Source organism: Erpetoichthys calabaricus, chromosome 13 (genome assembly GCF_900747795.2).
Source record: "Erpetoichthys calabaricus chromosome 13, fErpCal1.3, whole genome shotgun sequence".
Classification (NCBI taxonomy): domain Eukaryota; kingdom Metazoa; phylum Chordata; class Cladistia; order Polypteriformes; family Polypteridae; genus Erpetoichthys; species Erpetoichthys calabaricus.
Genome location: NC_041406.2, coordinates 30,826,149 through 30,850,672, shown reverse-complemented (window position 1 = coordinate 30,850,672; position 24,524 = coordinate 30,826,149). Strand labels below are relative to the sequence as shown.

At 36.0% G+C, this 24,524-nt stretch overlaps 1 protein-coding gene across 1 annotated transcript in view; it reads left to right on the top strand.

Annotated features, from left to right (window-relative positions):
* Nucleotides 1-24,524, top strand: part of ptk2aa (protein tyrosine kinase 2aa) — a 217,063-nt gene that overhangs the window by 84,130 nt on the left and 108,409 nt on the right. Inside the window, 4 exon segments of the mRNA XM_051935932.1 lie at nt 2,332-2,449; nt 7,075-7,105; nt 8,995-9,047; nt 17,700-17,786. Of these exon segments, the coding sequence (XP_051791892.1) occupies nt 2,332-2,449; nt 7,075-7,105; nt 8,995-9,047; nt 17,700-17,786 (289 nt within the window).

The following is a 24,524-nucleotide window of genomic DNA, read 5'->3' as shown; positions in this document are numbered from 1 at the left end:
ACACTGCTGTTTTTTAGCTGTGGCAGCTGTTCTGTACCATTTGAGACGTGAGGGAGCTGAGATTTAGCTTAGCTTTCACTGCAATATATTTCTTGGCGATACAGGCATGTGCTAATTGCTTGGAGGAGCCAAAAACCTGCTTACTAAGAAATAATACATTGTACATTTGGGGAAATAAAGTAAATTATGCTTTCAGGCATTCTTGAGGAATGCCTGACAGTATTTTATACAGTATGGAATCTGCCATTCAGCTCAAAGTAAAATACAGGTTACACCAATGCTTCTCGACGTTTACTCCACCAAGATCCCCCCAGTGTTCTATGAGAATATGTGAGCTCTGCAACCCCTAACCATGATATTTACCCTGTTCTACTTTTGCTGAGGTCTTCAGAAAGGGGTTTGTTTTTCAATGTTCATTTATTAACAAACATATTTGCTGCTTGTGCTGTTACACTGTCTGTGCTTTTTAAAGAGTAATACAAAATTAGTAGAACATTTCAAAAACAACCTGTATGTTTTTATTAAATAATTTTACTAGTGTCTGAATTTCATAATCATAACATATAATGAATGGGTAATCATATTTTAGGAAAAAATAACTAGTCGTTACCAAATATAGAATTTGTCACTGCAGACATTTTTGAAAAAAACAAAACCTGTTCACTACTCCCTTAGCTTAAGTACTATTTTTAAGTTAGACAAAAAAAGAATGCGTAGTTCTGAATATAAAATATTGAAAGCAATTTCTCCATCCATATATTTTCTTAACCCACTTCTCCAGGGCAGGGTTCCTGGAGCCTATCATAGCAATCATTAGGTGTAAGGCTGAATCAAGAACTAGACAGAGTGCCATTCCGCAAAGGTGAACACACACAGTGTTTAGGGCCAGTTGACCAAACCTGGATGTCTTTGGACTGTGGGAGGAAACAAGACCACCCAGAGGGAATCCACATGCACTACTGCTGCACCATTCTGCAGCCCAAAAGGATTTTTTTTTTATGTGGAATTAGTTGTGGCAGGCATTTTTTTCATAACTTAATTACAGAAGCAATTTAGTTATCCTCCATTACCAATAGCCATATTAAACACAAGTGGAAGTGTAATTGTGTTTTCTCTCCGCATACGACAATCAAGTCAGAAGAAAAAAACAGTTTCATAGGGTGGTGGGAGAAGTTCAGTAAGCCTGGGTTACCAACCTTGACAGCTGTGTGAGAAAAGTGGGAGCAATGGCATATTTGAAGTAGACCTACTGTTTTCTTCATTACACTGTCGAATCGTTTAGCATGATGTCAGACATTAATGTTTTTTATGGAAGTGTGGCATGTCACCATCTTTTAATGTTTTCTAGTTGGGCAATCAGTTTCCATTTCAACTATAGATCTAACAACAGATTAGCAGCCATGGTGTGTTGTGCTGCCTAGATAAATGCGAGCAGACACTGGAGACTCATTTTAATTTCGGGTATAAATATATTATAAATAAATTGTATATGAATACAACCTACATCTGAAACTAATGTTAAAACAGGTCTTTTGAGAAGATTTACAGTCCTTGTGATCTATATTTAACATGTTTTGATTATTGATGAAGCAGTCCACCTTAAAAAGATGAAACTTGTACAGTAGCTTGCTTTTTGTGTTTACATGTTTCTGGTTATATAATTTTCATATTGTGCTTATTTGACAGTATTTCTCATGACATTTTCTGTAATCCTCCCTTATTGTACTTTAAATATTCACAGTATACTGGCTGAGCAGTCCTAAGCTCCATTCTAGAAGATGCTGTTCTGATGCAACTCCTTTAATTGTGAGAGTGAAATTAAATACACAGAGATTAAATCTTTATGGTAGTTTTTAAATGGACAGTTTTCAATGTATTTTTTGGTCAAAAGTCAAAGTCAGTATTAAAAGAAATAATTTTACATTTTAGAAGTATTTCTTGCAAGTATATTAACAAAGTATTTTTTATTCATGTTGTGATGTATGTAAATATGATCCTTTCATTCCTAGCAGCCTTCATCTAATGTTTAATTTCCTTTTATTTGGGCTTTTATTCTTTTAAATAGTTTTGGTATGTAGATGTTGTCTTAACATTATCAAGACAGATTTAAGAGAATTTTTTTCTACCAAATAAATAAAGTAACACATTTTTAAATAATTAATGAGAACAAGTTTAATCCATTGACTTCTTTTTTTATTAACTGGTTCCTTTTTACTCCAAATGACCTTACATTCTGCTGTGTATTCAGTTTGCTGATGTAATGGGGCAGCTGTGCCCTGTAGAGCAAGAACTGTGGCAATAATGCTTCTTTGTTGGCTTGATGTTTTTCAGCCTCTTACAGTGACAACCCCTTCCCTGAACATTGCAGAAAACATGGCAGATCTGATAGATGGCTACTGTCGACTGGTGAACGAGTCTTCCCAATCTTACATTATTCGACCACAGAAAGGTAAACATTCTTTTAAATATATTCAGATAACATACTGTGTCTTGTTTTTAGTGTCCAACAGTATTTCTGACATGGTATTTTAGTAAAGCCATTTTAGCTATGTCAGTCATTCAAGTTTTAAACATTAATGATTTATGTGGAAAGTGTTCAGGAATTATCTAATTTGTATATGATGTGAAAGGCAGACATATGCTAATGTTAATGATTTTTTTTCTTTGGTAGAATTTAGTTTTTTTTATTTTAATTTTATTAATGTTTTTTAAATAGTAGTTAAACTACACATACTTTTAAGTGTCATAAATATTAAATGTTGGCTTTATCAGTGAATGATGAAATAATAGCACATTTTGGCTATATTGTGGATAAATTACATAATGTGAAAATGTGTGTTGTCAGATGTCTTTTAGAATTGTAGAACAAGCCATACTTTAAAGGGATGTTAAAACTGTTACACAAGGTTTAATCACTTCATTTTGCTGATTAAAGAAAAATCCGTAGAATTTTTTTTTTCTAACTTGGATCTTTCACAGATTATGTTCAGTAAAGAAAATAAGTTGGACAGAAGTAGGCTGTGATTAGTATTTAGAAACATTACGTTTAATTTTGGAGCCTGTGTCTTGGATTACATAAACATAACTCTTGATAGAATTCACATATTAAAACGTTTTGGTTGGCTACACAGTAATTTGAATTCTAAACAAAACTATAAACAACTGAGTCATATTAAGTCTGTTTTTATTCAGTGAATTATCAAAAAGTACATGCACTAAACGTGAAGTGGTGACATAAAAATCAGAGATATCCAAGATCCATTATTTAATCTGTTTCCTGCACACTGTAGTTAGGTTCTCCATCTAGCTGTACTCGGTGCTGTCCTTGGTCATTTTCTTTCATTAATCACTGGGCATGGCTAACATTCTTGGTTTCTGTATTTTTTTTTTTTTTTTAAATAAGAGTATCTGTATATCGCTGACTAGCAGTGGTTATAGAACTAACTGTTCTCTGTTCCCTGGAATATCTCACATGCATTTGTGATGTAGCCCCATCTGGGCAAAGTCCTTAATTTGCGGTGTAGACGTTTGAGGTATTAGACTAATGTTGGTCATAGCTAAATCATTGGCTAGAAGAAATGGAGAGGACCTTACTTCTTTTCCTTTTTTTTTTCTTTTTCTTCAAAAGACTTGTTTTGTGCCACTGTTCTGTTTTTATTTTTATTGCACAAGTGTTCTACAATGATGTTTGAACTGCTAACCCAATGAGAGGAGCATATACACGGTATCATGATTGCAAGCAAGGAGAAGTAACCCAAAGTATTCATTATGGAAACAGCAGGTCCATGGATTTTCTTGCATACATGTTTACAGCAGTGCTAGTTAATCTATTCTACTTCTGGACGGCACACAGATGGTAGCTTTTAAAGAAGCTCCATGTTCTCTGTTACATTTTTTTTTTTCTCTTTGGTTTTTGGTAAACTTTTTTTTTTTTTTTTAAAACTACAATTACTATTGTTATGATTAAATGCAATCTGGCATCTGACTTGCCACTAGGAATGTATAGATGGATTTTTAAATTGATGATATGCTGTTGTCATCGCAAACCTCAGCATCCGCTTGTCTCACCTGTCATTTGGACAAGCTTCGAACTTGAGAGATGTCACAGGGAGAGTGAAGACTATCTGAAGGCTACCTTACATCTGTAACATCTGAGAATGTAAGCGACTCTGAAGAATGTAAAGTTGAATATATTAAATATTCCCATACTCTGCTAGTAGTGTTATGGCCCCACATCCTAAGGAGCTCTGTTACACCTTATTGGAGGAGCAGTGGATCTGAAGCAAGGATAAAAGTAAGGTGGAAAGGTTTTTAGAACTGGCCTGCCTCCATATAATAAGGAATGTTCACTTTCAAATAAACTAGATGAACTGTCACATCTCATGGTGAGTTCAGGTACTGTGGCATGTTGCTTACAGAGGGGAACTAGTGTAAACTTCTTATTGCAGATGATATTGTAGTGCTGGATGGATTTTGAAGTGGAACAGGGGTGGGGAACTGTACATCTCTATAAATGAGCAATTATGAAAAAGCGGGTACATTACAATTAAAACTAAAATCTGTAATCCAGTTATTGAAATATTGACTGAATTTGTCAGTGTTACTGCCTAGGGAGATGAGTTGCATCATCTTGCTTAATGTTTGTATTACTCTCACTGCAAACAGGGTGGTATTTTTCGTACGTGGATTACTTGTTTAGCCAGATGTAATTGTTGACGATTTGGCCTGATCCTGGATCTGTTGGTTTTCAAAACTCTTGCTGGATGTGTTGTCATAGCAGCACATCCAAATCCTCAAACCTGCTTGGAGCAGGTTTGTTCGATATAAACAAGGATTAGCTCACACACTTAATCAGTGTCCGTGCATGGAATTCATTCTGTCATGGCTTCACCGTTCATGAATGAGCGACCAATTGATATCGGTGCGCAAATTATAAGAGAATTTCATATAGAGAGGGTTTTGTGCAATCGGCAAGATCCTTTATTGCTCCTGGAGGAAATTCTTTTCGAAAGATACCGCTTTAGCCGAGGGGGAATATTGTACCTCAAAGATTTATTAGCACCTTATATTCGAAGTCAAACTAGGCAAAGTCGGGCTCTCGCAACCACACAGACAATATGCATTGCTTTGAGGTTTTTTGCAAGCGGCACTTTTTTTATATACTGTAGGTGATGCGGAAAATCTATCTACGAATTGCCTGACAAACTGCACTTTTAAAGTCTGTTTTGCTTTGAAATATTTCCTTCAGGTTTTCATAGTGTTTCCTGGACACCTGCGTAATAACATTCTCGTTACCCAGGATTTCCAAATGTGATTGGGGCACATGGGACTGATCAGAGTGGAGTTTGATCAAACATTATTTGGAAAATGTACCTCTCCTCCTGATGAATAATCAGACACGGTGTCTTCATCAAATATTTGACCTTCATCAATATCTCGTTGGTCAGACACAAGTTCTAGGGATATGACATTTCCTGCAACTGACCCAACAAAAAAAAAAGAGGGCTATATGGAATATACCTATGGCACACATTGAGGACAAATATATGCAATGACCATCCTTTACCTGAAATGAAATGACCACTGCATCCTGCCACTGGTTCTGGGGAGGAGCTTCCCCCTGGAATACCCTCAGAAACAGGGCGATGGGCATTTTGCTGGATAGCCAACTCTTCTGCAGGGGTTAGGTCTGGACCGCGTGGACCTCCACCTGTTTTTTGCTTGTCTGCCTTCTTATTAGCTTTAAAATTAGTGTTTTTTATATTATATATGATTATTTATGTCAACAATTCTTTAAATAGTTATATACCAATATTTACCAGTTTGAAGTATATTCTTGTACTTCACTTTAATCTGTTCTCCTTGTGCTCACGTTTGATCTGGAATTATGACATATTAAATAATAATGAATCTGACACATAGGAAATGAAACGCTGTATTCAGTAAGTACAATGCACACTACTTAGCGTTTAATTTGTCAGCCACTTTTTGCCAGCTGTCTTTTCTGGTTTGGGCTGCTTTTGCAGTGTTACCCCTTGTGCGTATTAAATCTTGAAATTCTTCATGTCCTTCGAATAAAAAGTCCTGCTCTGCTTGTGTGAAAAAATGCGCCCGTTCTTTCATCATATTGTTGCAGCCTATCAAAGACTTGCTGATCATGTTTTCTAGACTCAATATATATGGGCTTTTCAATCAGCGCGGGCGCGCGCATTCGTCTCGGATGATTAGATCCAGCTAGACTAATCTACTACACAGCTGCATTTGAAAAACCGACTTATCCCGGATGAGTTTCACCGGCATTAACTCATCCAAGACGAAGCATCTGATCTCGGATGATTTAAGTGACGTACGAAAAATACCCCCCAGTACCTTACCAACAGAAGTTATTCACTCTATTATTAACACTCTAATGACAGATCATTCCAACCTAGGGTTCGACTTCAACCAGGGGAAATTAGAAAGGAACAAAAATAAAGTTCCATCAGCATGTGACGCATTCCATTTGTGGATACAACAAATGGAGCTGCTTTATATAAATGTTATATGCTTTTAAATTTAAACCTCTAGCGTAACTGAGCAGATTTCAGCACATTTTATTTCCACCTATAAACCTTTTATTAGATTGCAACAGCTCTTATTATCCAAGCCAGATGTGTGTGTGTGTGTGTGTGTGTGTGTGTTTGGGTTGTTTTTGTTTGTTGTAATATACATTTTTTTTGTTTTTGCTTTAAAATCTTAATTTATCCTTGGGGACAAATAAAGTGTTGTCTGTCTGTCCGTCCATCTGCCTGCCTGCCTGTTATTAACTAATGAATCACTTCTCACAGTGCATTACTGATTCAGTTGTGGATATTGTAGATTTTGCAATGTTATTACATTTCATGTAAGGTGCTATTATATATTGATTATTTACTCAAGATGCCATTCTTGTTCAGGAAGCATAAAGTTGCCCTGGTGTTAAAGATGTGCTAAGTAATCCTAAGTAAACCCTGTAAAAAGAGTTTTTTGGTTCAATGCTAAAATGAATTTTAATACATAATTCTCATTTAGTATTCTGTTATACTTTTTCAACAGAAGGTGAAAGGGCACTTCCATCAATCCCAAAGTAAGCTTGAATTTTGTAACCTTTTTCCTTTTAATCAGTTTTGGTAGTGCAATAGTATATTTATTAATTGCTGTAAATGGTTTGTTTTCATGATAAACCTAGCAGATTGGTTTAAATTACCCTAAGTTCTTGTCAATAAGCCGCGGCTTATCTAAGGAAAAAAGTTGTGAAAATGAAAAAATAGAATATCGGCTTATACATAAGTCCGGCTTATACATCCATCGCGGGGGTTGCGTTCCAGAGCCACCCGCGAAATAAGAATATCCGCGAAGTAGAAACCATATGTTTATATGGTTATTTTTATATTGTCATGCTTGGGTCACAGATTTGCGCAGAAACACAGGAGGTTGTAGAGAGACAGGAACGTTATTCAAACACTGCAAACAAACATTTGTCTCTTTTTCAAAAGTTTAAACTGTGCTCCATGACAAGACAGAGATGACAGTTCTGTCTCACAATTAAAAGAATGCAAACATATCTTCCTTTTCAAAGGAGTGCAAAGCAAGCAGTCAAAAAAAAAATCAATAGGGTTTTTTGGCTTTTAAGTATGCGAAGCACCGCCGGTACAAAGCTGTTGAAGGCGGCAGCTCACACCCCCTCTGTCAGGAGCAGGAAGAGAGAGGAAGAGAGAGAGAGAGAGAGATAGAGAGAAATAGAGAGAGACAGATAAAAAAAATCAATACGTGCCCTTTGAGCTTTTAAGTATGCGAAGCTCAGCATTTCTTTCAGGAAGCAGCTGCACACAGCCCCCCTGCTCACACCCCCCTACGTCAGCGCAAGAGAGAGAGAGAGAGAGAAAGTAAGCTGGATAGCTTCTCAGCCATCTGCCAATAGCGTCCCTTGTATGAAATCAACTGGGCAAACCAACTGAGGAAGCATGTACCAGAAATTAAAAGACCCATTGTCCGCAGAAATCCGCGATATATATTTAAATATGCTTACATATAAAATCACAATTTAAATGACCGCTACGCGCTCGTGTTGACTCGGCGACGCCCAGAGCAGAAAGAACGCGCTCCGGCCGCTCCAACCGCGCCATGCGGGGAGTGAGAGAGACGGCAATATCTCACACTCTCTCCCCCCTTAAAGAAATTAAATGGGCGCAAGTGAGACCACTGACCTCCCTCCCTTCTATTAGTTATAGGTTATAGTACGTTCGGCTTATCCATGAGTCCGGCTTATCTATGATACGATTTTATTTTAAAAATTCGTATGATTTTTGGTCTCCGGCTAATACATGAGTCCGGCTTATAGACAAGAACTTAGAGTACTAACATTTCAGTTTTTAATGACGATAACCAAAGTTAAAAATATTCAAGTGTACTCTTCAGATAGTGGAAATTATGTATTTCTTTAAGTGTCTTATAATGATTAAAAACATTTAGTACTAATATGCACTAAGTATTTGCATTTTATACTTGTAATTTTCCTCCCTTCAGTAAAAATATCCCATTCTTCTGATTCTTGTTTGGACAATTGTACCTTTTCAGTATGATATAATGAACCATAGTATTTTTGGTCAAATAAGGTAAAATAATCTCAAGCCAAAGCTCTTTTTTTAACATCTGGAAAGGCTTTTAGGCTGCAGATCAAATTTCATGTTCCATCTGAAAACCAGCACAAGTGTCTATTGGCTTTTGGCTGAATCTTGTGGAATTTCTCTGTATGCTGTGATGTGAATTACGTCTTTATTGAAGCACACTTAATCCATGGATTGACTTGTTTCAAGTGGTTGATTCTGATGTTCATTTGAAAATTTTGCCTGCTTGAATGTAATGGACTAGTCCGTCTGATTCATGTAGTATACTTCGACCTGTGTAGAAAGAATGATTCATCAGTGCTGTGGAGAGAATGTACAGCATTCACAGAATTAAACCTTTTTTTTACAGGATTGCTAACAATGACAAGCAGGGAGTTCGGACGCGAACGGTTTCAGTTTCAGGTATGATAAACACCCTTTTGTAGTCCATAATTGCTTTATAATGTAATACATTAAACTTTAGTTTTATTTCGATAAATGTATTGTCCCATAATATTTTACTTTAAATGAATTAGCTTTAGCTGATTGCAAAGTAATTTGCCAACAATCTGGAATTTTATGCATATTCATAGTTTTTCTCTCAATGAAAAAAAATTACCTGTTGCAGTTTATAGTGTAAATTTTAGTGAATGCAGTTAAAATCTAAAAGTATCTTATTTTGCAACATTTTTCTTTACTGTATTTATGGAGTTTGTTTTGTTATTTACTAAACACAGCTTACTGTGTTTTTTTTTTTTTTTTTTGTTTACATCTGCCAAAATGTATTTAATGGTAATAAACCTCAGCAAGGAAGTTAATTTACATTTCAGTGGCTTTTCTATGTTATAATTGCTGACTGATTTTTATTTCTCATAAAAATAGTTGATCTTTAAAACCATCACATTGTTTGCAGTTTTTGATGTCAGATGCTTTGCTGAGTTTTTTGCAGGTTTTCTAATAAAATATTTGCGTAATATGTTAGTGTACACATTCTGCAGTGATTCAATGTAGTTAACAATAAATGTAACATGTCCACTATTGTTTAAGCTATCATTTTTTTTTTAATGTAGTTAAAAAAAAACAAAAAAAAAAAAAAAAAACTTGCATATGGTTCTTAGATACAGAATCTTGGAAAGATTTGCATACATATGCTAATAATGACTGTAGGTCAAATTTATAAATGTAATCATTTTACAAGCAGAATTTGAATTCTTTTAGTAATTTTTGTACTTAGTAAAACTGCTGTGGTCTGTGTCTCAGTGAGCAGCTGCTTGGCTAAACCCAACCCCCATATTTTTTATGCTTTTTTTTCAAAAGACAGCTGCACTATCAACCTAAAAAAAAAAGCCTGCAAGGAAAAAAATGATGTCAATTGACAAAAAAAATTGGTCTGGGGTTTAGATATTTGTGAAAGGATTTTGGGGCTATTTAACTTTATGCCAGTATATGGGGAGCTTATATCTCAACAATTTGCTTTTTAGTAACTTAAGTCACCTTAAGAATGAACACCTGAAGATATTTGTGCTACAACAGTTACAACTTTTTTAAAGCAGTGCAATACCCAAGAAATACAGTACACTGTTTTAATGTATTTTTATTATAGTTGATTGATAGAATTAAGTTTATTCTTTTTTTATATATATTTTGTTTCTGTGATTTTTGAGTCTATAAATACCCAAAGCTTCCCTTTAAAAAATGTTGGCATGTCTGTGCACTTTATTTCATTTTCATTACATTTGGAGATTCGGTGTATAAACAAAATGAAACCTCTTGCCGCCTTTATGAGCTTTCCATAACTTTTTCTCTCAATGGTTGGCTTCTCCAGTTTGTCTTCAATTTGATACCACAGCAACACCCCCTTTCTTACCTTCTTCTTTCTCTGCTAAGACTTGTAGCCTTTATTAATTCTCATTTTCTTACCTAAGACTCAAATGATTCATTGCTCAAAGCAACTTTATATCCCCTGTTCGCGGTCACTTCTAAGGTTGGGGTTGGCTTCATGAACATGTCTTTCACTGTAACTCTTTTGGCCGCTTCTAGTGTTCTTGCTTCCTGAGACCCGAGTAGTAGTTTTTCATTTAAGAAAGCTTTCAATAGACTGTCTTCATTGGACACTTTTCAATCAGGGACAGTGTGCTGCCTATTGGTAGATGAACTGTATCTTATTTTCTCTCAAAGAAAGGGCTAAATTTCCTGCCTTTTGTTATCAGCAGAATGTCAGCAGTATCTGGTTGACCTCACCTGTTGCTACACAGTATCCTGGAGAAATATTTCACTTTTTTCCAGAGTCTCTCTCATGGCAGTACAGCTACAGTACTCTTCTAGTGAACTTATTTACCCTTAATGATATGTGTAAACACTTGCTATGTGCCAATATATGAAGGATTGTCTTTCTCTTGGATCTTTGAAAGGCCATAGATCCACCTTTGTTCAACCTTTGCAAGAGGCAGACACTTTTAAGTGGGTAAGTTTATCAGAAATGTTTAAGTGTTTTTTTTTTTGCCTAAATTAAAATAAAAAAGATAAGAAACCCATTTCAAAAAGCAACATGAAAATAGCAGTGTACAATATTAGATATGTGACCTTTTGTTTTGTTTGTCAGATTTGTTTTTGAGAATGTTTAAAGACAAACATCCATCAGAAAAATTTCTTGTGTTTTGAACACATTTAGTCTTTAGTGTCATGTTGGCAGAGTTCGAAACTTAGCCAGTTCTGCATTAGGGTTTACACATTTTCATTGTATCTGTATCTGCTTGGGTTTTCCCTAGGTACTCAGGTTTTAGTCTCTCATCCTAAAGGTATATTTATTTGATTGGTGACTCTTATTTGGCCCTGAATGCATATGTGTGTTTGGGTCAGCAAACTGGTGTCCTATTCATGGGTGGTTCCTCCCTTGCTCTTCATGCTCTAGAAGCAGGCAGCACTTCCTTTGTGACCGAAGCAGGGTCAAGTAAGTTTAAGAATTGACAGTTGGACAGACTTTTACCCTTCAGTAATGATCATAAAGCAATCAACCTTATCCATGCATCCATCCATTTTCCAACCTTATATTATTTTTAACTTAAAATGTTTTCTGCTGTTTGATCTTCTATACTATTTCCATGTGGAATAATAAATGCATTTCCTTAAGGTAAAATATACTGTCTTATTAAATATACTATCTATATAAATAAAAAGTTGAACTTTGTCAGAACTTTGTCAATAAATACAGTTTAAAAATAATCTGTGATAAAGTATTAGGATTTCTACATCATATTCCTTGAACTTGCAGTTTTATAGGTCATTATTGTGACATTCTTACTTGCATGTGCTAATCAACATGTGGCACATCACCATAATGTAAACAATAACAGCAGGAGACATGTTAAAGTAACGTAGTACTAAACTTAGGGACCATAGAGACATGGGGAGAGCATTTAGTGTCCACACAGATAGTCCTTAGGTTGGAATAATTAAATCTCAGGATCATGGAGTAGCAAGTCTAACAATTTTGGCACAGTATTGAATTTTAGGAGAGCATTAGCAGTATTGCTCAATGTAGACAACCTTATAAGAAGAAGGACATTTCCATTGATAGAGCTGTGAATTGATGGTGACTTGGCAATTCAGTTTGAATCTTAATTGTATCTGAAAATTTATGAATTGATTCAATTAAAATGTCAACATTGCAAACAAGAGAGACTGCTGAGAGTTGCTGAGAGATTTTGTGTTTTCTGTGGTGTGAGAGTTAAAAAAAATATACATATATGATTTGCACCTATAAATTTGGGTTTTGGTTGCTGTCAAGAAACTGTGTGGGCATTTATAAAGCTTTTTTTCCCCTTTAGAAGAGTTTTTTTTTTTTTCCCTTGCATCCCCCCCATCCATACCGACCCCCACATAGGAGCGAAAGAAGCTGGGTTTTTGGAGGTGCGCTTGGAAAAGTTACTTGTACGTGTACTTGTTCTTGTTATTGTTATTTGTATTTGAACTAGCATCGAGGAGGCAGAGTAGAAAGCAGCAGTAACTGATATCGGCATCTGTAAGTAAATCACCCCATCGTAGCAATACATTTTTAAGTAAATGAAACAGCGATTCCTTAGTTTAAAAAAAAAAAAAAAAAAAAAAAAAAGGCAGTGGCTGACTTCAAAACAATAAAGGGGAAGGCTCAAAGGTGGGTATGTAAGTGGCCCCTGGATCAAGCACAAGGGGGTATAGGAGCAGATAAGAAGATAAGAAATTAACTAGCAGTAGATATTCACTAAGCAAGTTTCATTTATGTATTTATTTTAGATTGAACAGTTCTTAGCGGCCCAGAGGTAGAACAGTTAAGTGGGTGACAGCGTAACGGTTACTTAATATGGGGCAATACAAACAGTGTGAGTGGAGGGCTTTTAAATAAGGAATAAGAGGAGTGCAAAGTTAGAAAAACAGAAAGAGAAATGTAATGTTATTGTCATAGGAGAAACAGCAGGCATTTGAGAGGGATAATAATACAGGAGCTTAAGGGGATAGAATGTGTAAAATAACTGTAGCAGTTCTATAATCTATTTTCTTTGGCTTTAAATTTTTTAGTTTTACCATTAAAGTTGAATCATTGAATTTTAATAAAAAATAAGTTAAGGCTGTTTTAGTAATCCTAAATTAAATTTTAATGAGGAGGCAAGTGCAATACAAGTCCTGTTGGATGTTAGACTTTTTAGATGAAGACTTGGAGGAGCCAGTCATCTATGAGGGCTACATCTGCAGGAGATGCCAGCTGACCCAGCACCTCCAGCTCAGGTTCTCTGACCTGGAGGAGGAGTTGGCTGGCCTGTGTTGTAGTAGAGAGTTGGTGGACCTGGCCCCAGGTGTCCTTTAGAGAGGGAAAGAGTGTGGACCCCTAAGGTGGAGTGGGAGGAGATTCCAGACCAGACAGGTAGAGATAGGTGTGTCACAGTCACAAGGCATAAGGTAAAGGGTGCTCACTGTCCGGGGGGCATCAACACCAAAATTAGAAGTGTCAGATCATTTTAAGGTTCTTGTGCAACCCCAACAGGTCACCTCAAAACCAATTCCCAGAAAAAGAAGAGGTAGAGACAGTCTTGCATGGTGTGTTGCCTTCCGGGTACACAGTTGGGGGACCAACCTGGAAGGGTGGATACAGGTGGCGCAGTGGTAGTGCTGCTGCTTTGCAGTAAGGAGACTGTGGAAGATTGTGGGTTCGCTTCCTGGTTCCTCCCTGTGTGGATAGTGCTTTGAGTACTGAGAAAAGCGCTATATAAATGTAATGAATTATTATTATTATTATCCCTGGCCAGAGTGGGGGTGGATCCAGTTGTCATTGTCCGTGTTGGAACAAATGACATACATAAGGATAGTCTGTCAGTTGTGCGATCCAAATTCAAAAAGGGATGTTCCAGGCTAAGGAGCAGAACTGACGAGATATTCTTCACATTTACGGGACAAAAGACGCTGACGGAGAGATGTGAAGGGATTTAAGGTGGGACGGATCTACGAGTTTTTTCGTAGGCTTTGGTAATTCTAGTGTTAAACTAGGGATTGGTGGGGCAGGGAGTTTAAGACAGGCCAGGTTTAGAACTATACTTGGAAGATAAAACAGTGTAGAAATAAAAATGCGCAGTAATGTAAATTCTAACTCTGCATTTAAATGTAGAAGGAGTAAGACATTAAAAGTAGCTTGCGTTAATACCTGAAGTATCAACAATAAAGTAAGTGATTGGAGCTGTATGTAGCAGAGCATAATTGTGATATTATAGCAATAACGGAAACCTGGCTAAATAACAAAGATGGAGTGGAGTATAACATAGAGGATACATATTTTTTAGGAAGGATAGATTGAACAGAAGGACGAGGAGCCCCATCTTAGTGGGGACATGTGGCTTCGCCTGGAAAGCATTAGAGAAGAGGCCTTATTTTAGGAGTGTGTTATAGACCACTCAATACAGATAGTAATTTCAACACACAACTTTTTAGTAATATTAAAAAGGCACATTTACAAGGTGATATTCTAGTCATGGGGGATTTTAATTATCTTAGTATTAACTGGGATAATCTTGCAAATGATGGACCACAAGAGCAGGTGTTTTTAGATGTATTCAGTGACTGTTTTTTAACACAGAATGTTAAAACACCAACGTGGGGTGAAGCTTGTCTGGATTTAATATTTTGTAATAACGTGGGGTGAAGCTTGTCTGGACTTAATATTTTGTAATAATCAGGGTATAACTGCACATTAGGGAAATTCCGAAAGACCGGAAAATGGCAAATATTATCCCGTTACATATAAAGGGTGACTGGGGAGATCCAAGCATCTGTAGGCTAATAAGCTTAACATGCATCATAAAAAAAAATTAATGGAAGGAATAATTAAGAATAAGATTGAGCAGCACATGGCAAGTACAGGAGTTTTTCTGTTTGGAAGAGGGAGGTCATGTGTTACTAACTTCCTGTAATTCTATGAGGAAGCAACAAAAGGGTATGGTAAAAGTGGAACATATAATATTATTTATATTGACTTTCAGAAAGCATTTGATAAGGTGCCACATGAGAGGTTGGGCATCAAACTAAAATAAGTGGGATATGTTTAAATGGGTATAGAATTGGCTCAGACACAGGAAACAGAGGGTGATGGTGCAAGGAACCTTATCAGAACTGGCCAGGGTCAATGCTAATAATATAGTGCTTATAATATAAATGATTTAGATAGGAATAGAAGTAACAATCTGGTGAAGTTTGCAAATGATACCTAGATAGGTGGATTGGCAGATAATTTGGAATCCGTTAAACCATTACAGATGGACTTGGACAGCATACAGGCTTGGGCAGATTTGTGGGAGAAGAAATTTAATGTCAGTAAATGTAAAGTATTACACATAGAACATATAAATGTTAGGTTTGAATACACAATGGGAGGTCTGAAAACTGAGAGTACACCTTATGAGAAGGATTTAGGAGTCGTAGTGATTCTATCACCTTCTCGACAGTGTTCAGAATCTATTAAGAAGGTAAATATAATGTTAGATTCTATAGCATGATGTGTGGAGTACAAGTCCAAGGAGGTTATGTACTCAAGCTTCATAATGCACTGGTGAAACCTCATCTGGAGTACTGTGTGCAGTTTTTGTCTCCAGGCTACAAAAAGGACATACCAGTGCTAGAAAAGGTCCAGAGAAGAGCAACTAGGCTGATTCCAGGGCTACAGGGGATGAATTATGAAGAAAGATTAAAAGAGCTGAGCCTTTTCAGTTTAAGCAAAAGAAGATTAAGAGGTGAAATGATTGAAGTGTTTAAAATTATGAAGGGAATTATTACAGTGGATCGAGACTGTTATTTTAAAATGAATTCATCAAGAACATGGGGACACAGTTGGAAACTTAAGGGTAAATTTCACTCAAACATTAAGAAGTTTTGCTTTACACAGAGAACCATAAACACTTGGAATAAGTTCCCAAGTAGCGTGGTAGACAGTAAGACTTTAGGTACTTTCAAAACTAGACTTTTTTTTTTTATATAGAAGAATTAAGTGGATAGGACTGGCAAGCTTTATTGGGCTGAATAGCCTGTTCTCATCTGGATTGTTCTAATGTTCTAAAGTTCTTGTTCGGTGTATTTTCCAAATACAAAAGAACACTTTCCTTCACCTTCAGAAGTGTTTCTCTTTTTAACCCACTTAAAGGATAGAGAGTTCAGAGAATGACTTTAACTGTCTGTCTTAAAACACCTGCGCTTGCAAAAATAACTAGCTGAAAATTCTACTCTACATTCCACTCTATTTCACTGAAAAATATACAAATTAGGTCGGGGTAAGATAAACAGTTTGTATTTTTTTGCAGATAGTATGTAGTTTTCAATTGACACAATGTTATTACTACTGCAAGCAGAGTAAAATGACTGTGTAACTTGAAGAAAAGGTTCTTGTTTGTTTATATCTTCTGTAACTGGAAGAAAAGGTTCTTGTTTATTTGGAGCTGTGTGCACAAGCACCAGCAAATTTCAACCTGTGTACACACATAAACACAGTGGTACTTAGCTATGTGTTTGAGCAGAGGAAGATATTCTTATTCCTAGTGATCAGTGGAGCCTCATTGTGGGAAGTGTTTTCATACCACATATTGGGAACCCTTTCATAAAATAAGTTGTGTTTGAATCCCACAAATAGATGAGCTTTGTTGCCAAATAGGTGAATCATTTAATGGCAGCCTTGTATACATTTAGAAATGTCTTTTTTAAGTAACGTTTTGCTTCCAGAGTAGAAACATCATGATATAGTTCCTGAAATATGGCAGCGAATTCTTCTTAATGCAGTGAGATCCACAGTCACCATATTTATATCCACATAACCATCTTTGGTACAAGTATGCATCTGCTGGTAGGATAAGAGATGCAGCACCAGGTAATTTTCAGGCACAGTAGAAGATGTGGAAATGATTATGAACTAGCACTTCTTTTTTCGTTTTAAGTCCAGGCCTGACAGTGTTAGGCTGTTGCATGAGTAAACGAGGAAGCAACTAGTCATTACATTAGGCATATAGGTGTACCTAATAAACTAGCTCCTAAAGGTTTGTTTGTTGAAAAACTACCTATTTAGATATCATATTTTAGCTTTGGACAGTGAATTGATAAACCTTTTTCGAAAGATGAACAGTTCTTGAAGGCAACTACTGCATTAAAGGTTTATGTAAATAAAGATATGTCAGTAAGAATTGAGAGAGTCAAAGTTTTGTAGTGGGATCAGTGGTTTACATTAATGTCCTTTTAAAATGATTTTTGCTAGATGTTTATTTTTCACTTTTTATGTTTTATGGTTGCTGCATTACTTCTTGTTGAATCAACAATTGCACTCATATTCTGTAGAAACTGATGATTTGTGTAGTATATAATATAGTATAGTGATGGTGGAGGCCAAAGTAATGTCAGATTTCAAAGTAGAGAAAAGTATTAAGAGCTTGTTGTCTGTGTTCAACTTCAGTGCTTGAATAATTGTACTTAGGTTTATTTAGCAGCTTTCTAGAGTCAAATACTAACTCTTTCATACTTTTTTTTTTTATTTTTTCTGTGTTCTTTCTGTCTCTCTCTCTTGTTCTATCATTGAAGAACTGAATCACAGTCAGCCTGGAGTTAAGAAAGCCAGGCGCTTTCTTCTTCCTTTCATCTTCTGCTCCCATCAGTCTACACCCAAGGGTACTGCACTGACATTTGCATAGCCCGCTCATAGACACCCAACTAACTTACATTACCTAGCCCTCCTCAGAGCAAGTTGTCTTCCTGCCTGCTTTAACCCCCTTGCTTCTTGTTGCTTTAGAATATTGTCAGTTCTTGAAAACAATGGTGATGGCATGGTTAGATGATGACTTTGATGCATTCCTTTTAAAACTAATCTCTTTAGTTTTGAAGTCTGTTTACCTAATTATTTTTAACTTATCAAGAATGCTTTATATCTGTGGAGTTTTTGACCTTTAAATATGTTTTTTGTTTAAATCTTTCCTACTCCTGTCACTGCAATTTTATATTTCTCATTTTGAATGAATCATACTAACACTTTCTTCCAAGTGTTCTAATTGAAAATTAACATAACATATAATCAGTGATTTCTTTTAAAAAATAAGGACTTGAGAAATTTTAAGTGTGCATGACAGGTGCATTTTTATTTAGCTTTTGCTAGTCATCTTTAGTGTTTAAGAAATTTTAGAGTGTTACTCTCTAAAGCATTGGCATGTTTGAGTCCAGGGGTGAGAAAATACATTTTAAAATCTACCAGTTAGAAATTGTGGTGTAAATACCAGACTAATAGACAATTTATTTTATCAAAATTAAATTTAATAGTAAAGATGTTATGCCAGGTTCTAATATAAAATAACTATTAATTAGAAATGCACTAGTGAATCAACAGTTAACTTGAGGCACATTTTTTAAATATTTGGGGAAAAATAAATCTTCAAGGTTAGGTGAATTGGCATTGCTTTGCCCTAGTGTGAGTAAGTGTGTGTGTGTGTTTTCCCCCTGTGATGAGCTGGTGCTCTGTTCTGGTGGTGTTGGGATAGGCTCCAGCTGCCCAGCAACCTTGCCCCTGATAAAAGGATTAAGAAAATGGATGGAAAACTTCCTAAACTGAACAATCTTACACTTGCTTATATCATTATTTACTTAGGTTTGTTGGTTTTTTGCTGCTTCTCACCAATATGCACGTTTCATATAAAGTAGACTAATAACTTCCTTTAGTACTGTATTTTAAGATAGTTTCACAAATCATACCGTGTCAAAAATGATTTAATGGAATATAAATTTATTAGCTGATCATTTTGTTTAATTCCGAATAGGAAGGAGGAGTGAAATTCCTGACTCAGATTCGGGTCACATAATCCCTTTTGAATAAGTTTAGTGCAATGCTGTTTAATCTATTAGCCTTAATTTTTTTTGGCAACACAGTGGTATGTACACTAGATCAATTGCCAAAAATACAGTTGTCATTTAATTTACTGATCTCATCCACATATCCTGTAAATTTGCTTTGTGTAACTATTTTAGGTTGCATCAACTCATATTTTAAACATAGCAGAAGGTTTAAAGGGATTTTTCGCCTTTATTACAAACTAGAATGAAAAGTCCTTTAAGGAGTTATATATATATATATATATATATATATATATATATATATATATATATATATATATATATATAAAATCTTTTCTATTTGGAATGATATGCTTTTTTGTGTTTTCTATCCATTCAGATTTTCCAAAGAGCAAATGAAATAGACATATTCTGTTTTAATATCATCTGCCAAAAGTTTTTTTTTTTTTTTTTTTTAGCTATAAGTTATATAAATTGGCATTAAAGGTCACAAATGCTTTAGCCAGAATTTTTATGGCATTTTCCAACTCAGAAAGGCTTATAAGTCTTAATATTTTGCCAGTTATACAGTGATGTGTGTTTTGGGTAGCCGTGTTAAAAAGCAATGTTTGACTTGAATGTAATATGCACAAATACATTTAACACACCCTTTAGCATATAGAAGGCAGGATCCATAATTCAAAAGACTACAAGTCAAAACAAGCTGCTTTTTAGCTATACCTTAGGAATAAAGTTATGTTTTATTATCTTAAAACTACAAAAGACAAGTATAAGTGTGTGAAATAGGGACATAAAGCAAGTAAACCCAGTGTAAGTTTGTAATTTTCCAATTTTAATGTATTCATTGGACGTGCCTTCCTGGGTGGACAGGCATCCTGACCAGGAGAGGGGAAGATTCATTTCGCCGGATGTGAAGCCCCAGGTGGATAGACAGGCTTCCTAACCAGATTTACTTACAATACCTTCCCTGGCCGTGATAAAAGGGAAAGACGGAACGACTGTCTTTAAGGGCTGTTGTAGGCAATGTACACTTCACTATTTTATTTAAAGAATCTGAATATGTTTAGCGTGTTTATTTGAAACTGTACAGTTAATAATCAGTAAACTGTACAATTTATTATTGGTACAGACATCTTGTACAGTAATTGCAGTCATGGGTCTACTTCGTTAAAGCAGTGGGATAATAACACAATCTTTCAAGCTTTCTTTTGAAGCTAAAACATGTTCTGTGTAACGAGATAACAAGTGAAACATCCATCCATCCATCCATTTTCCAACCCGCTGAATCCGAACACAGGGTCACGGGGGTCTGCTGGAGCCAATCCCACCCAACACAGGGCACAAGGCAGGGAACCAATCCTGGGCAGGGTGCCAACCCACCGCAGGACACACACAAACACACCCACACACCAAGCACACACTAGGGCCAATTTAGAATCGCCAATCCACCTAACCTGCATGTCTTTGGACTGTGGGAGGAAACCGGAGCGCCCGGAGGAAACCCACGCAGACACGGGGAGAACATGCAAACTCCATGCAGGGAGGACCCGGGAAGCGAACCCAGGTCCCCAGATCTCCCAACTGCGAGGCAGAAGCGCTACCCACTGCGCCACCGTTCCGCCCACAAGTGAAACATTTAATTTAAAATGTAGCTGAATTAAAGGCTTGATATCATTCTGAGATTAATAAATTAGTTTGATCATTTACTGTCGGGTACAATGGTGTTTCAGGACAGAGTTTAAATAAACATCACTGCAGCTGAAAAAATTAGTGTACAACTTCACTGAATTTTCTTATCTTTTAATGAGTTTGTCTGTATGTAGTCCTGCTTAGAATAAATCTTTTGACACTATCTCAGACCTCTTGCAGACAGAAGTAAGTTTTTCTGCTACATTTCCTGCATGAATGAAGATTAAAATTTCACGTAAAACAAAATGTAAAGATTTTTGTGTGCTGTGATCAAGGTGAAATACTGAAATTTCTCAAGTTGTGTTTATAAAGCTAAATATGTGTTGTAAAATTAGTTTTCTCTTTTCCTTTAAAAAGAAAAGGAAAATTAAAAAGCGGTTTATAATTATTAAATGATCATTTTTAAGCAACCCTAGTGTGTTGACATTTGCTTCACATACTTTTCTGTAAATGAAGGTGTATTTAGTATGTGTAATTGACTGAAGAAGCTCGAGCAGCCGCAAATGCAGCACGGGTTGAAAGACATCGAGCAGCCCGTGCCTTGCAGCGTGAAAATGCTCAGCGGCACTGCATTGCCATGTGCAATCACACAAATATTATTGAGGACGAAATTCCAGAGCACCACTCTGGCGCATTTGACAACCTGTGCAAACATTGCAACTCATTCAACTTCACCTGTGAGAACAAGCAAGGTGGAGAATACAATTGCTGCCGTAAAGGTCAAGTTCGAATTAACCCTTACAGATATCCTGACAGGTTTAAGAACCTGTTGACATATTTAGACCCAAACACCAAACATCTCTTGGAAAATATCAGAAAGTACAACAGTGCATTAGCCTGTGCATCCATGGGCGCACAAATATCCCTGCCTCCAGGCCATGGTCCATATTGTTACAGAATACATGGCCAAATATACCATCAATCTGGAGCCTTGCACCCCGGAGAGGGTGAAACACCAAAATCTGCTCAAATCTATATATTAGAACAAAATCATTTCAGGGACTTAAAAAAACAAGTAATTCTTTGCAGAGAAAGTAATAATAATAATTCTTTGCATTTATATAGTGCTTTTCTCACTACTCAAAGCACTCAGCAATTGCAGGTTAAGGGCCTTGCTCAAGGGCCCAACAGAGCAGAGTCCCTTTTGGCATTTACGGGATTCAAACCGGCAACCTTCCGATTGCCACTCCAGATCCCTAGCCTCAGAGCCACCACAAACATAGAATTTGTAGCCCGATTCGATCTGGCTCCCAGTCGCTAGTTGTGAATAATTCAGAAATGTCATCTGTAGCTATTTCACACAAAACTATGATGTAGAGCTCAAATTAAGCGCAAAGGCACATGTGCTGAATATAAACCAAAATGAAAAATTTGTGTGCCTGGGCCAACATCAGTTCCTCACACTTTGAAGCTATCACTAGCAAATCTTAGATGAAGAAGCAGTGCACAAAGTAATCTACAGTATATAGTAATGTGGTATAGTATTTCATTGTATGTTCTGAAGGTTGTGAGATTTCATATCTGTCAGGTCAGATAAAGTTGGAACTAAACAAGACTAAAAAAATCAAAACTTACTCAAATGAAAGTTTGCCATTTGGTCCTTCTAATTTATATTGGTTAACACTGAAAGAGACCTTTCAAACTGCAAATGTAGCAATTGCTGGCATTGTAGGAAAAAGTGGATGGGCATGTCAAGGGTATCCATTTGAGATGGTAGAATGCTATAGAAGCCATATTGCATTCTTTTCTTTTTTTTCAATTGATGTTATTGGCTATTTCCAAATTAACCAGCACCAGTTGTCCTGTACCACACAGCAGCTAGTATACTAGTCATATATTTCTTCATTCCCACAACACCCCATCTTCTTTTAAAACCTTCTGCAGTACCATTTTATATTTTAGGAATTTTAGCATCCAATAGCCACATCCCTGGGGATCAAAGAAAATCTGTCATCTCTGTAATAAGAATTTTATGCAGGGAAGTTGACATTAGTAGACCTCAGTCTACGCATACAATTTAATGCCAGTTGTTAATGCATAACAGAAAAATTATCAGAATAAAATCCAGATGCAAAATATCTTACAATTATGATCCTTGAACATTCACATCTTTTTTTATTATAATAAAAGTGATTTAAAATTGTTGATGGTAAGGATTGATCTTAACAGCCTAACTCTACAATGAAAGTATAGCTGGTGATATGCTTTGCAATGTTTTTGCACAAATAATTCACACTTAAAATACTATTTTCATATTTTGCAATCTTGCAGACAAATTTAATTCTCTGAAGTTCTGCAAAGGTTTATTCAGAATGTCAGTTCAAATAGAAAAAGTCAAAAACCATTAGTTTCTTAATACAAAAATTCAAAAGCAAAGCAAGAGTCAGCTAAGAGGTAAACTAAAACTGATGCAAAAAGTTTAAGCTGGAGACAAAACCAGAAAAAAATAGATGGGTGGGGATTGGCATGCTTTAAGTTGAATAGACTATTGTCAGAATTTTTTAAATGTTCTAATAGACAAAAAATAAGAGCACTTACAAAATCAAGGAATCCAGAAAGGAGCCAAACATATAAATCTATGTAACTAATAATCCATTCTCTCCACTTCATAATTTGCTTGTAATTTGTGACTAATATGTTCTGAGGTTTTTTCTGGTAAGGAAGGCTGTAGTTTTTCAAGGTAAGTTGGTTGTATTCCCGAATTATGGTAACAGAGAATGGCAATGTATTTTGTTTTGATTAGCACGTTAAACCAAGAATTTCAGTACAATTTTTACACATATTATTGACCCAATAAACACCTTTAATTTGACTAAAGTGATAATCAACAACAAAAAAAGTAGTAGAATAATAAAAGAAAATAATGAATAGTTATTTCAAATAAGGGGACTAAAACAAAAAAAAAAACATCATATAGGATGCCAGCATAACAAAAGGAGAATAAAAGCTATATATGTTTAAAATTAAGCATACAATTAGGAACTAACTTAACAATAGTTAAGAATAAACCCTTCAACATGACCAAAAAGCAAACAAGTAAAAAATATGTTTTTAAATTATACTTAACATTTTCAGTTGTTTTTGAAGACCTTAACGCAAAAGTCTCACTGTTCCAAAGCCTAGGAGCCACTACTGCAAAGGCATTGTCACCCTTAAGCTGCAGATGAGTATGGAGGACAGATAGTAAAAAAAAAAAAACGGTCAAAACTCCTGAGAAGTGATGAATGAACCCTGCTGGATTTACTTCACCTCAGTTTGGTAAAAAATGCTGAAAGTTTTAGGAATTTCTGCAAACTTGGTGAGATACATTGAAGTTAATGGGGAAGGAGAAACTTAACCATTTTTTAGTGTTTTATAATGGTGGAATGATCTTTTAAGTGTTCCTGAGGGCTAGGGAAGCATGTGCCAACTACTGGATTTATTATTTTGGCCAAAAGTGCAAAGATGTGACCTGAGCTGTGAAGCAGGAGTGCTAAACACTGCATCACTGTGCCTCCCTGAGATAAAATTACATTCTGGGTCCACAATATTCTGGAATCCTTTCTCCCTCATCACTATGACTGACTAACACTCACACAGCCCGTGATGTTAGCTTTCCCTTCTGTCCCTCTCACTACCCAATCTGCACTACTTAGAGTGGAGCATAATAAGCTTAATCCAGCAGTGAAAACACAATGAATTTACAGTATGTGGAAGAACAAAGTATTTTCTTAATATTATCATTATGATCAGATGATATATACCTCAAATGAAAATACTGGAAGTTTTGTATATGTATGTGCAGATCAGATCGGGCCATGCTGTACATTAAAATATTGAGTGAAGTTTTTTAAAAGCCTGCAAAGTGCAAATCTGGCTGAAGAGCCGATAGAGTAGTGA